General features: G+C 49.0%; 1 protein-coding gene across 12 annotated transcripts in view; it reads left to right on the forward strand.

Annotated features, from left to right (window-relative positions):
- Nucleotides 1–13,843, forward strand: part of ANK2 (ankyrin 2) — a 248,677-nt gene that overhangs the window by 100,111 nt on the left and 134,723 nt on the right. For 2 of the 12 annotated variants that reach the window (XM_053911443.2, XM_053911440.2), the window contains exon 1: nucleotides 13,410–13,675. The exons of 8 other annotated variants lie outside the window; for them this stretch is intronic. In XM_053911443.2, the coding sequence (XP_053767418.1) occupies nucleotides 13,547–13,675 (129 nt within the window). In that variant the 5' untranslated portion in view covers nucleotides 13,410–13,546. Of the gene's footprint in view, nucleotides 1–13,389; nucleotides 13,676–13,843 lie in introns of those variants that run through there. 2 more of the 12 variants (XM_053911411.2, XM_053911445.2) reach the window with 2 other exon arrangements.

A 13,843-nucleotide genomic window follows, 5' to 3' on the forward strand; every position in this document is an offset into this window, starting at 1 on the left:
CTGGGGACTATTTTTAATAATATGACCCAAGGCACAGGTATATTCTGTTTACCTCACATAATGTTTTAAAAATTGACTTAGTGGACCATATTTTAGTATCAGAAAATGTTATATAAAAGTCTGAAATCCAGCTTTCCTATACAAATCAGAATATCTGATAATATTGGACCAGCGACTCCACTTGGACAGACAGTTTGAAGCTGACTAGACAGGCCTTTGCTCCCCTGTCCCCACACCCCACTCGCCTGCTGGCCCCTGTGAGGCACTTGAGTTGGAGACGGTGACAGAATTACGGCTAAATGCAGCCAGACTCCCCTCCGGTGTTTGACGGGCAGAGGTGGATGTTGGGGGCTCCTCCTGGGCGCTTCAGTGGCACCTCGGTGGCAAAGGGCTGAGGCCCTGGGTGTTCGGGCGCAAAGAGAAACGATCCCCGATAGAGCTCTGTCGGCTTGCGACCCGCTCTGGCCACAGAGACACAGACGCTGCCCGAGTCGCAGCCGCAGGGGCGAACCTGAACTTGGCAGCACTACTTCAGCACAGATTGTACCCTCTGACTCAAGAGCACGGCTCATCGGTCGCCCTTCGCAGCGTACGTGTCCTGCAGGCCAGCACAGGCTGCAATACTTACTTCTCTCAACACCGTTGCGAAGCCACAGAGAATGGAGAAAAATGATTATAATTCCAAACTCCCTTGAAATCTGCGTTCAGGAGTTTAGGCAAATGGTCCTTTGACCCAATCCTTTGGGCCGGCGCCGTCTTTATAAGATGTGCTGCTATGAGCTCTGCTTGCCATCATTATTGAGTTTTCCACAGAGGACACTTAGGATTTTCGTGCCCTTTGGAAATTTTAAGGTGGATTAAACAGCAAAATCACCTCATCACTGTAGTTCAACTTTCTGAAACAAAGAATTGAAATGGATCTACCTGGATAGTCTTGGACATTTTCAAAATTAGTTGTTAATAATGGAGCCGACGTTGAGTGCTCGCTATGTGCTAATACTTTAAGTATTCCACATGAACTAGTTCACTTACCCTCATTAGATATCCCCACTTTACAGGTGAGAGTCGAGCCGTAGCGAGGTAACAGGACTTGTCTGGGCATTTTGTCCTGGGGGTCTTGTTTCCAAGACTGCTTTAATCCCGGGTCTCCCCCCGCAGCACAGCATGTCGCCGCCGCCTCTTTCCAGGCGTTCCCGCGCTGTGCAGTCTCCAGTTCGGGCCTTCGGCCTGTATGAAGCCCGAGGACTCAGGATCCCAGGTGCTGCCATGGCGGGTGCAAACAGGGTCCTCAGTAGGCAGATGGGTGGCAACTGGGATTTACCTCCTAAAAATACAGCCTTGGGTTTCCACTCTGAAGGCTGCTCTTCTCTCCTAGATTGAGTAGAGCCAGTGCACATCTTCCCCGTTATGGAAAATGTGGCCATGGGCACAGGTGAAAGTTGGGGTTAGACATGTGGATTTGGGGCGACTGGCCTCTGGCGCCAGGTTACAACCGACAGGGTTATGGGGACGCAGTTCCCTGCAGCCGGCTCGTCCCTGCGCATCTTACAGCGTGGAGCTGCCCACACCCCAGGCCTCTAAAATGGGTGGTAGTAATGATACCTGCCTGACACTTTTGTAAGGAAGGGTCGGACGAGGTCGGATTGATGTAAAGTGTCTGTTGGGTCGTCCGCAGATCCTGTGTCCGTAGGCGCTCTTGCGAGGGTGGCTTCGGTCACTGCTTCCTGAGGGACTGGATTTTCGCACTGAGTACAGGGCAAGCAGGGTAAGATAATCTTCCCCAGACATGAGTATCCTTTGGGGGGGCACATTTTCAACTTTATTAGGTAATGCAGAACTGTTTTCCAAAGTGGTTGTACCAATATAAATATGCTTTTAAAAATTGAAAAGCTAAAAGGAGCGAGATTTTCCAGGACAGGGTTAAAGAGCCCAGAGGGGGAAGTCCTGCAGTGGGAACGGACAGACCGTGTTCTGTCCTGCTCTCCGGGCCGCGAGCCTGTCCTTCAACCTCTCTGGGTTTCAAGGATGCTGTACAAGAATATAAACCACTTTAAAATGCTCAGGTGCTGTTTTACAGGTTTTATAGAACCAGCGAGACCCAGTTATCACGCACACATCCTCTTAGTGTGTGAGAACTCAGAGGGGCGCAGAGGGCTCTGCTCTCGGTGCCCCTCTGGTGGGTCCTTTCAGAAGCTTCAGAAAAAGTTTCAGCCACAAGTGTGTGCCCTAATGGTCTGCACCGAACCCCGAATCCATTATTTCTACAAGAAATAATTTGCTATTTGAAAATCTGCTCATTATGTGATAGTGTCAACACATGTAGGAAAGTTTCATGTAAAAATCTCTGTCCCCTCCCCTGTCACCTTTAGCGTGGGCACCGTGTGCACACTGGCTGAACGCCACAGGCTCCCTCATCTGCTGAACTCCAGACAGACTCCACCCTGCTTATCCGCCCTCTGTTTGAAAGTTCACTAAGCTTTCGCTTCCTTCCTGGGTAGTAGTTTGTAGCAAAACATCAGCTGTGTGATAACCAAGAACTTACGTGTCTGGAGTTCTCTGCGACTCTTCTCTGCCCGTCCCCAAATCATAATTAGCACAGTGTTTGTGTGGGGCAGAGTGTGTGGTGAAACTCGTGCAATGAACAGAACCTCGTGTGGAAGGAATTTCCTTAGTTTGCTGCTTTGGTTTCTCTTTCTCAGTTAGTGATGATAAATTTTCCTGGTGAACATGTGGCCAAACATTGAATAAACATTTACATTGAATTAGATGTTGAAGTGAATGCAAATTAAATCAGGTCATTTTTTGTTTGCTTTGCTTATTTTAATACATCTCCAAGTCAGATTTCACTGTGGTGCCCAGTGATTTAAAAAGAGCAGTTTTTTGATGGTGGGAAGGGTGTGGGTAGGTGGAGGTGGAAGTGTATATAAGGGGGATAAATGGTAATGGGAAAAATACAGTAAAATAAACTATTAAAAATAAAAAACCAGCAGTTTCTGAAAAATCAGGGGAATGTTATTTTGCTTAATCAGGTTACTAAAAACATACTTTTCTTATCAACATATTTCTGAGACCAAGGGTTTGAATCATTAGAAAAGAGACAGACTGAGGGAAGCGTGTTGATGGAAGATTTAAAAATGTGGACCTTTATCTGAAGGGAGGTGTTTGGTTGTGGACCCAGCACAGTGAGGGCTGGAGGGAAGTGGCCGTGATAGACAGGCGTGTGGCTCCTGGGTACGAGTTAGCAGCTGGAAAAGACATAATTGATGTAGCTATTCAGCGCACAGAGCACTGCAGTGTACAATTCCGTAAGTTCCGACGTTCGTATGTACCATAAAAGTGTCACCACAATTAAGATAATCAACATACTGAAGTATCTGTGGATTGATAGAGGGGTTTGATTGAAATATCAAAACAAGATTCCATATCTTCTCCAGCAAAAATTTTACCATTATGTTGAATTGTAAAAGTGAAATCAGATTTGTGTACATGTATGTATGTGTTCGGTCCCAAAGCATTGTTTCCGTAACCGTAGGTTACTCGTTTTAAATTAGGGTGTGGCTGGAGCTCATGCTGCAGCATGACTGGCCTCCAGTGGTGTCTTTGGGGACGGCACCACTGCTGCTGCAGAGCCGCGGGCGGGCTGCAGAGGGCGCCGTGGCGCAGCAGCTGAGGCTGCTCACCTGGACTAAGGCGGCAGGTGCGAGACCGCAGATTATGCGGCAGAGCCCTGGTCTCCGCGTGGGACGGGGCCGCTTCCCTCATCCTGGACCCCGGTGCAAAGTGTTCTGAGGCCAGCACGCTTGGGGTGTTTCCAGCAGTTGTCGCTCAGGACTTCCGTAGAGGAAGGGTCACCCTGATTTCCATTTTCTCAGAGAGGATACTCCTGTCTGGCTCTCTTCTCTCCCCTGTGCTGATCCTTTGACAAAACAAGGGGCGGGGCCAAAGTAGATTTACAGTTCAGAGTATGTGACACAGAACTTATTCTTGTACTTTTATTATTTATTAATTGTTGCATTATTTTCCACACAAACAACTGTACACCTACTTTTGTTTTGTGCCTCACCCCGGTCTTTATTATATGACCTTTCTGTAAGAATTGTGTTGTTCGGAAACCCGAAGTGGTGCAGAAACTGGATATCCAAATGAGGACTTGACTCGGGAGTAATTCGCCATCACGTTTTGAAATTTTGTCTAAACAAAAGCCTGATCATATTGTATTACTCAAATGTGGGAGAGACTAGAGTTGACTCAGTGTCTGTTAGTGTCCAGCTTGACACTGCATTGACAGATACTTTGTAATTAGTTACAAATATATTGGTCTGACCGAGGCTTAGATTGAAACAAATCCTAGGTAGGGATTTGACAACCAAGAACCTACAAATACCCTGCTGGTGCTCAAATTTTACTTGCTTAGTTTGTTTCAATTTCAATTTTTATTTTTTAAAAAGTGCACAGTTTTTTAATTTATAATCTGCATTAGATTCTTCTGGCTTAATGTTGTATGCCTTGGCAGAAACGGCATTTCCTGTCATCTACAAAACAGAAAAATATCTAGTAAACAAAAAATAGTATACGCAGCAACCATTAGAACAGCTCCCTGAACCTGAGAACAGTGAGTTCCTCCCACAGTGCTTTGGAGCAACTGGCTGTGATCAGTCCTCTCCAGAAGAGGGCGCCCAAACTCCACTAATTTACACAAACCCACGGATCTATTGGGTTGGCCAAAAAGTCCATACGTTTTTTCCCCGCTAAGATGGCTCTAGTAGCCCTTAGTTGTGTTTAACTTCATTTGAAACAATTTTGTTAGATTGTATTATGACAGATGTCATATTAGTGTGCATTTAAAAACAAAATTGTCCAAATTGGTGAATTTCGTGCAGCCATTTTAATGTTGAAGATGGAAGAAAATACACAACATTTTCAGTGTATTATGCTTTATTATTTCAAGAAATGTAAAAGCACAACTGAAACACAAAAAAGATTTGTGCAGTGTATGGAGAAGGTGCTGTGATTGATCAAATGTGTCAAAAGTGATTTGCAGAGTTTCTTGGTACCACTGAAATTTTGGCCAAATAACCCTTTGCTGTGGGGCTGACTCATGCATTGGAAGATATTTAGCAGCACCCCGACCTCTCCCCACTAGAAGCCAATAGTGGGAGATAGCAGATATATTCAAAGTATCCAAATCAATAAAGTAATTGGTGAACATGAAAAATGTGTCTTTTATTTTACGGGAAAAACGTAATGGACTTTTTTGGCCAACCCAAGAATTCATTTGTTTTCTGTCGTATTTTGTTTTTTACTATTTTAAAGCCGTAGCTCCTCTTCTTAAAATGAAGTTTCCAGTCTGTAGAGATGCCCCTGGGGTCACGCTGGTTGGAGAAGCTGAGCTGTCACTGCAGAAACCCCACGGCACAAGGCTGGAGGACAGTTGAATCTCCCTGGGGTTGGTCCAAAAATACTCTGCACCTCCCGAGCCAGCTTCTCCGATCGGACTCATAAATAGTCCCTCTGAGAAAGCCGGGGGCTGACACCGCAGGAGAATGCGTCAGCAGAGTGGAGTGTGTGTATGTGTGAGTGTGTATGTGTGAGTGTGTATGTGCGTGTGTGCGTGTGTCTTGTTTGTTTCTGTCTTGTTTCAGGAAAGACGGCATCTTACCTCTGATCTTATGTGTGGAAAAGGCATCTATTTCGACAAACTTCTTCATGATATTTCATAGGTACCAGACGGATAGACTGGCTGGCTGCGTATTTCTACACTCACTCCTGGCACAGGGCCAGTTTGGCCTTCACTGAAACGAGCTTCAGGGATGAATTTTGAGGATGAGAAAGCGCTCCATCTCCTGCGCAGGTTCCTCTGCTCTGCAGCAAACCTCTTGGTAACATAGCCTATTACAGGACCTTCCGTTTGGAGCTGTGCCTGCGTGTTAGTTAAATGGCAATTGTTCTTTGTTTTGTTTTTCATTTCAAGGGAAGGCTTTGTAGGGTGTCTCTTTCTTCTGCCTCTGGCCTGGTCTAGGTCTCTGGTCCTGACTCATCTAAGTCATATGACTAGAAAGAGCTGGCTGTCATGAGGGCGAATAAATACTTCCTCAAGCAGAGATGTCGTCTCAGTCTGTCCCAGCTGCTGCACTACAGACCAGGCAGCTTACAAACAGCAGAAATTTATTTCTCACCGTTCTGGGGTCTGAAAGCTGGAGATGAGGTCCCAGCTCAGTCCGGTGACATGAGGCTGTCCTCTCAGCGGTAGACTCGTCCTGGGTCCTCACACAGTGGAAAGAGGCAGGGAGCTCTGGGGTCTGTATACGGCCATTAATGTCCCTTGTGACCCACTCACCTCCACAGGCCCCGCCTGGTAACACCACCCTATCCAACATTAGGGCTTCAATAGTAAGTGTGGGGGGGACACAGCCAGACCACCCCTTGAGCTCACCGACCGAGGGCCCTCTACCCGGGGTCACGGGCTCTGTGGGCTTCGCCGTTACCAAATGGTCTCACGAACTTTTCCATGATGCCGCTCACCCAGAGGGAGTGCACTTTCTTCCCACGCACTATATTTTGGGGCAGTCCTATCTCGTTTCCTGTCTGTCCTCTGTGTTTCTGTCTTAAAAGTCTATTTTTTCCCCCTTTCACGCATCTACATTTGTGCTGTGGTCTTTGTTCTCAGGAGATAGTGCAGTGGTTCCTATATACTTCCGGAACACCTGCTGACATCTCACCTGTGCCTCACCTGTGTCTCTCCTGGTTGTTAGAGAGACATCGTTCACCCCAGGTGCTGCAGGAGCTCGAACCCACAGGGAGGCTCACGTGGTTATGGAGCCCAAACTGAGGACCCCCCCCACAAAAGCAGCTCAGTGTTATAACATGATCAAACTGTGTTATTTGATCAGATAATTTTTAAAGATGAGCAGTGATACATATGCACCTAAAACATTTTAACTCAAAACATGTACGTTGGAATTCTTGTGTCAATGATTTGATGTAGGGTCGTGATCTTTTGTTCCAGAATGTTTTTTGTTTAAGAATTTTTCTCTGTTCAGGGTTTTGCCTTGTCTCTTTTTTAATAAACAATACCTACAATACTTCCAGGTATTGTCTCATCTGTGTGTTCCAGGCTGGTGTCTTTTAATTGGAATCAGAACTTAAAGACACTTGAGAAACAGTCTGATGGTAGAGTTTCTAGATGTTTCCAAAGCCTTCTGCCCCCCTCTTCCCTTTGTTTCTCTGAACCTGTAACTTGACAGCAAAGTCAGTGAGTGTTCACGCTACCAGGGCCTCGCAAAGCACAGTAACTATTATCAGGAGACAACGCCCTGAATCCACGCTCCTTCAGGTAGGGTTTGTCTGAAGTGCACGAAGCCACGGCAAGAACCAGTGGGGTCAAAGGTCACTATGAGCACACCTGGCTCTGGGTATCCCGGCGGTTCTGGTGGGGGAGGGGTGCATACCCAGTGGGGATAGAGCTGGGTGACAGTCCTTTTGGGGATGGAGACAGAGACCCTCTGCTTGGAGCCATGTGTGAAGGGGTCTTCCAAGGGATGAGAAGAGAAAGGAAACAGCCAACTTCTGTGAAGACACGGGGTCCCAGGCTGTGCATCACCGAGGCTGAAACCATAGATCTCTGCAGAAGTTTTCATTTCACAAAGTTAGTTGGGTTGAATATTGCCTGAAGCTTCTACCTAAACCATCAACTGGGTTTTTGTGAAAAACAGTCTATTGTATTTTTTTTCGGTTACATCTCATTTATCTATTGGGTTGGTCAAAAAGTTTGTTTAGTTTTTTCCATAAAATAAAAGACACATATTTCATTTTCACCAATAACCTTATTGATTTGGATATTGGAATATGTCAGCTACCTTCTGTGTGGTAGAACATTGATTGTTATCAATTAATGTCTCAATTTGATCGCTATCAACTTCAACTGGTCTACCAAACTGACCGTGAAGCATTGTCCAGTGAGAAATCTCCAGCATGAAACTTTGCAAACCACTTTTGACACATTCGATCAGTCCCTGCACCTTCTCCACACGCTGCACAAATGCTTTTTTTGCATTTCAGTTGTGTTTTTACCTTTTTTTGAAGTAATAAAGCATAATGTGCTAAAAATATTGCTTATTTTCTTCCATCTTTAATATTAAAATGGCTACACAAACATTCACCAATTATGATAAGTTTTTCTAAATGCACACTGATACAACAGCTATCATAGTTCAATCTAACAAAATTGTTTCACATGAAATTAAAGACAACTAAACACTACTACAGCCATCTTACGCAAAAAACGAACTAACTTTTTGGCCAAACCAATATTAGATTTTGGTGAAATTTCTGAATTCTCAGATGCTTAAGAATGCAATTCTGTGTTAAGATTTATTGCACTGTTATAAACAGTTTTTATTAAGAAAAATTGTAGCACCCTGAAGTCCTATAGTATATTGTTTCTATGATTCCTTTACCACATATTGCTCATTTATCTGACATCGATTATTATTTGTTCTTCTGCAAAGTCGTGTAGCTTGCTGGAGAGGCAGAGAAAAGAACAAGTCAGTCTGAGCTCAAAGAGTTGAGATTACGTAACTTTGCAACTAAAAGATACTACTTTGGGGAACCAGAAATATATGTATTTCTTAAATTTCATTGTTTTGGGCCAGTGCCTTGTCCACAGCTGCATTATGTGGTGCCTTGTCTGTGTTTCTCTGTCCCATTGTTTTGCGGGACGCAGGGCTGTCTTTGATCACATGCTGGCGCCGGACCCCCAGAGACACTGGCATGGACAGGCCCAGGCCGAGCAGGACTCACGTGCCTGCTGCCAGGACTGCGCTCACGGCTGGTTTTGCTGAGACTCCAGGCAGTGGAGCCCAGGTGGTCCACCTGCCGGGGGCTGGCTCCTTCTTATTATACACTCAGCCCATTCACCTTTGAGACACAGTCCTTCATCTCTCCCCTCCTGCTCTTGACGTTTGCAAAATGCGAGTTGAAATTTGGTAGGGAAATGTGTCAGGAGAGAAGAGCCATTGCTCTGCTGTTTCTCTCCCAGTGGTTCCATTTGCCATCAGGTTTGCCTGGAAATTCCCTGGGCTGCAGCTCCAGGTGGGGGCTCCGGGTCTGTGACTGGTTTGATCACAGTGATGTCAACGCCACACCACAGGAGAGGCTCCACTGGGACTGGCCTCCGGACGTGTGGTCTGATTTAATTCTATTGGTCTCTGTCTCTGTGGAGCAGGGCCGTGTGAGTGGGGGAGGGTGGAGGAGCCCTCCACAAAGCCAGAGGCACCGGGTGCCTGCGATTACAGCCTTCCGTTTGGGTGGCTCCCTCTGCTCAGGGGAGCTTCTCACTCCATGTCATTCAGAGGTGGAAAGTCTCTGATAGCCCAGGAGTGTTGAGTTAGAGGCAAGTTTCAGAGGCAGGGAGGCGGGCTGTGATCTATGGCTGCCTCTCTGTCCACAGCTGTGGGACCTGCCGGCGTTGAGGTGGCCCTGGGTGTCTGGAGTAGAAGGAAAATACCTTCTGGGCATCCTCAGAGCAACCAAATCACCTTCTACGGAAACGTATCCACGGAAAGGTGGACCTACTGTGTTACTACTAAGGTCCGCTTTAATAAGTTTGTGTTATCAAATGGGCTTTTGGGTTTGGCTTCAGGTAAAACAAATCAGGGCAATATATTGGGGGTGGTCAGAAAGTTCACTTGGTTTTTTCCATATGATGGCTCTGGTAGCGCTTAGTTGTCTTTAACTTCACTTAAGACAATTTTGTTAGATTGTATCATGACAGCTTGTATTACATCAGATTGTATCATATCAGCGTGCATTAAAAAAAACTTATCGAAATGGTGAACTTTGTGTAGCTATTTTAATACTGAAGACGGAAGAAAATAAGCAACATTTTTGGCATATTATGCTTTATTACTTCAAGAAAGGTAAAATCGCAACTGAAATGCAAACGATGGTTTGTGCAGTGTGTGGAGGAGGTGCTGTGACGGATTGAACGTGTCAGAAGTGGTCTGTGAAGTTTCACTGGACGATGATGCTCCACCATCGGGTAGACTAGTTGAAGTTGGTAGCGATCCAATCGATACATTAATTGAGAACAATCAACGTTCTACTATGCGAGATATAGCCGACATACTCAAACTATCCAAATCAGTAAGGTTATTGCTGAAAATGAAAAATGCGTCTTTTCTTTTATGGAAGAAACCGAACAGACTGTTTGGCCCACCCAGTATGCACGTCATTGCTCGTTCAGGTCACCGTCCCCTGACCCTGGGAGCCTCCAGTGTGGATCAACACCCTTGAACTTGAGAAGGAACTGGGCTCACAGCTCAGTTGAGCACCGGTTTCCCCCAATGCCGTGGCCTCAGCTGCTGTTGTCGTGCCTCTGGCCTTCCCCACGCGCCCAGCACTGGGTTTGCGGCAGTGACCACGTTGGCTGCGGTGCTTGTGTGTGGCAGCTCCATTATTGAACGGTGCCCTGGAGGGGGATCAATGGAGTGCTGGGCACTTGGCAAAGCAAAGGGCCACCTTCCGTCCCGGCTTTAAACGAAGGCTGTCCTCCCTGAAGGGCATTCTGTTCCGCTGGCTGTCAGGTTTAAATGTGAGTGACGGTGTGTCCCTCCCTGGGAAGGCAGACACCAGCCTGTCCCCTTGACGCAGGCTGCAGCTGGGGCAAGAGCAGAACCCTGCCAGCCCCGGTCTCTGCGGGAGGACCGCTGGGCAGCCGCCTGTGCTGCGGTGCAGGCGCCAGGTGCATGGCCGGCAGCTCCTGGGACTGGAACCTGCTGCCCTGTCTGTGCGGGGCTCAGCTGGTGAGTGCCCGCCACTGTCCCCCAAAATCCGACAGATTTTCCCTTCCAAACAGAAATCCTGGGGACATTCGAGCAGCACAGACATACAAGAAGGGCTGACATTAGAAGACCTTGCGTCAGTGAGCGGTGGAGAGACACCTATCCCTGTGTAGGACGGCAGCTCACGGCACTCAAGGGTGACTCCGCGCTGCCCCATGCATCTCATATGGGGGCAGCATGCTCTCTGGGTGGGGACACGGTGGATGGAAACCAGGGGCTAACAAGGGCTCGTGGTCCCTTCACTTTATGTGAAAACACTCACATGGGCCTGAGGTTTCCTGCTTGGGATTTGAGCAGCAGAGCCCATGGTGGGGCAGAGAGTGGTTCTGTCCCCTGAGGGGGCTGATTGGGGTCCTTACCCTTGATGCTCCTGCTCACGCATGCCAGCTGGGGGTGGGGGGCACCGGGAACAAGTCCTGGGCCTTCTGGTGTCCTCAGCTGGGAGAGCATGCTGAATGTGCTTCTCTGAGTTGAATCCAGAGACATAGTGAGAAATGCGTGTGAAGGAGTGTTGTCCGCTTACAAAGATTTGGTGATGACGGTGCTCTGTGAAATATGTATGTGTCAAACTAACATTAGTGAACTAACATCTGATTCGTCACCTTTTCTTCGTGAGACAAAAGTGACAAGAAGAGCTCAGAAAAATGGGGAGAGTCTTAGGGACTAAGACTGTTAACCCTGCCTAAGGCCTTTCTGTTTGTTATTAGGTTGAAGCTTTAAAAATGTGTAATTTTCCTGGCATTACAAGACATCATTAAGTTGATACTGTGCAATTTTACATAGGTCTACTGAGCTCATCAAAGGCTGAGGATAAAAACAATGTTTTCGACCCCAGGATCTCTGATGTTTTTCTCAGGCATGCTTGTGAGTTTCCCCTTGCTTTTGGGAAGTGACTCAGAGAGGAGGCTGATACAGCTTGGACAGGTTCTAGAGGGGCGTGGGCAGGGCGCTGTCCCAGAACAGTCACCCCCGTCATGGGAAGCCAGGGTGGGAGGCTCAGCCACCCTGAGGGACGGCCATGAGTCCAGTGACAGAATGCGGGTGGTAGTCTTGTGCTTCCCCTGAACCCCTCGTTCCTGACAACATGGCGGCGTGTCCTGAAGAACGTCGGGGATGCGTTTGACCCGTGTCCTAGCAGGTGGCCGGCACAGGAAGCCTCCCCAAGTCCACACACTGTCTTCCCAAAAGGCCTGTGCCCGTTACTTTGTAAAAACCACAAGATGTACAGAGCAGGGCGCTTTGAGAAGATGATTTATTTCTTGGAAGGTGACTTCTCTGCTGTTCAGTCCACGCGGGCAGCGGCCCCCACAGGAGAGGCTGTCCAGGCCTCTGGCCAGTCTCTGCTTTGACCGGCTTCTGAGTCCGATTGAGCGCTGGGTTCTGTACTACTGTGGAGCGCAGTCTGCTTGCTTGTGGGATATTTGATTAATCTGGCTGCTTGCAACTTTGTTTAGGTAAAAAAGACAAGTAGTAAGTTATATTATGATAAGCTAAAATGTATACAGACCATGCACAGTACAGAGAATTAGTATTTTCCCTCCTGGAAGAACTGTTGGCTTACCTTCCTGTAGCCCAGGAAACGAAACTTGACATCCTCTATTTGTCTGGGCAGGTATGTCCCAAGGGTTGGGACCCCAAAACTCATTTTCTATGTTACTTTACTTTTTTCTTAATCATGGGATGCATACAGAATGAGATTGCATCGTTCAATGTCGGTGATGACCTTAGTGTCGAAACCTCGCTTTTCTAAATGGGGTGGTGTGTGCGCGCTGGGGGATCCGTGATCTGTGGTGTCCCGCACGGTGTCCTGTCTGTCGCAGAGATCGGGGGTGAGTAACCAGGAACTCAGTGAGAAGCCATCAGTCCATGATGAAACCAGTCAAATTCCGGAAATTTGGCAGCATAGGCCAGGAATTTCATCCTCGTTGACTCACAGGTTGAGTCCCCCCTCTCCCTCCTTTGGCTGCGCCACTCTGCCGGGGACTGGGAGGGACGACCGAAACGCTGCTAATCCTGCTTTGCGCGTCACCTCGCTGGGTGCTAATTTGATGTTTGACAAGAGCTTGGGAATCCGTGAGTCCCGGCTGCCTCTTGAAGTGATGGGCGGTTTTCCGTGCCTCCTGCTTCCTTCCCTCCCTCCCCAGGCCTGTCCCTGCGGCAAGCAACCCCACCCCCGCCCCACGTGGGTCTGGAACCCGCCCGCCCACGCGCGCCGGGTCTGTGGCAGGTGTTCCCAGCCGCGCCGTCCTCCCGGACGCACGTCCCCGTGATTCTGTCCCCGCACGAGCCCTGCCCAGGGCAGGGCCGCGGGCGGAGGCAGGGCTGTGTGCGCGCACTGAGCCGCTGCCGCCACGCCGCGGGGTGGCCCTCAGCCCGCAGCGTCCTCGGGCGCGCGAGGTGGGGCTGCGGCAGTGAACGCCCACCCGCGGGGCCGCGCGCGGGACGGCGCTCCGCTGGGTCGTCCGCTGGTGGGCGCCGCCTGCGCTCGCCGGGGGCGCACCTGTGCTGCAGGTGAGGCGCGGGCTGCAGCCTGGGCGCCAGCCGGCTGGCGGATGCTGCAGAGGCCGCGCGGGGGGCGGGGCGGCGGCTGCCAGTGACTGCGCGGCCACCGCCCGGGAGGCGCATCTGCGCCGGGTGCCACCCACCACCTGGACCGCGGGGACGCGGCTCCGAGCGCGGCCCTGCTCCGCTGCTTTCTCTGCAAAATGGCTCACGCTGCCGCTTCCATTAAAAAAGTTCGAGAGGCTGAACTGGATGAAAAGGAAAAGATCCTTGAGAGGGAGAGAAAAAAGCAACGGAAAATCCCCAGGGACCGCGCGGACCGGAAAAGAAAGGTAGGAGGCACGTCCCCTAACTCTTTCCCCGGGGTCGCCACCGCCGTCCCCGCGCGGCCCGCATGGCTCCCGCGCGGCTCCGGAGCCCAGCCTGGCAGCCGGGGGTCGATGCCCGGTGTCCCCAGGCGAAGCGACTGGGGTTCCCCAGGCACCGTTACTCAGCCTCAC

Source organism: Desmodus rotundus, chromosome 9, assembly GCF_022682495.2.
Source record: "Desmodus rotundus isolate HL8 chromosome 9, HLdesRot8A.1, whole genome shotgun sequence".
Taxonomy (NCBI): domain Eukaryota; kingdom Metazoa; phylum Chordata; class Mammalia; order Chiroptera; family Phyllostomidae; genus Desmodus; species Desmodus rotundus.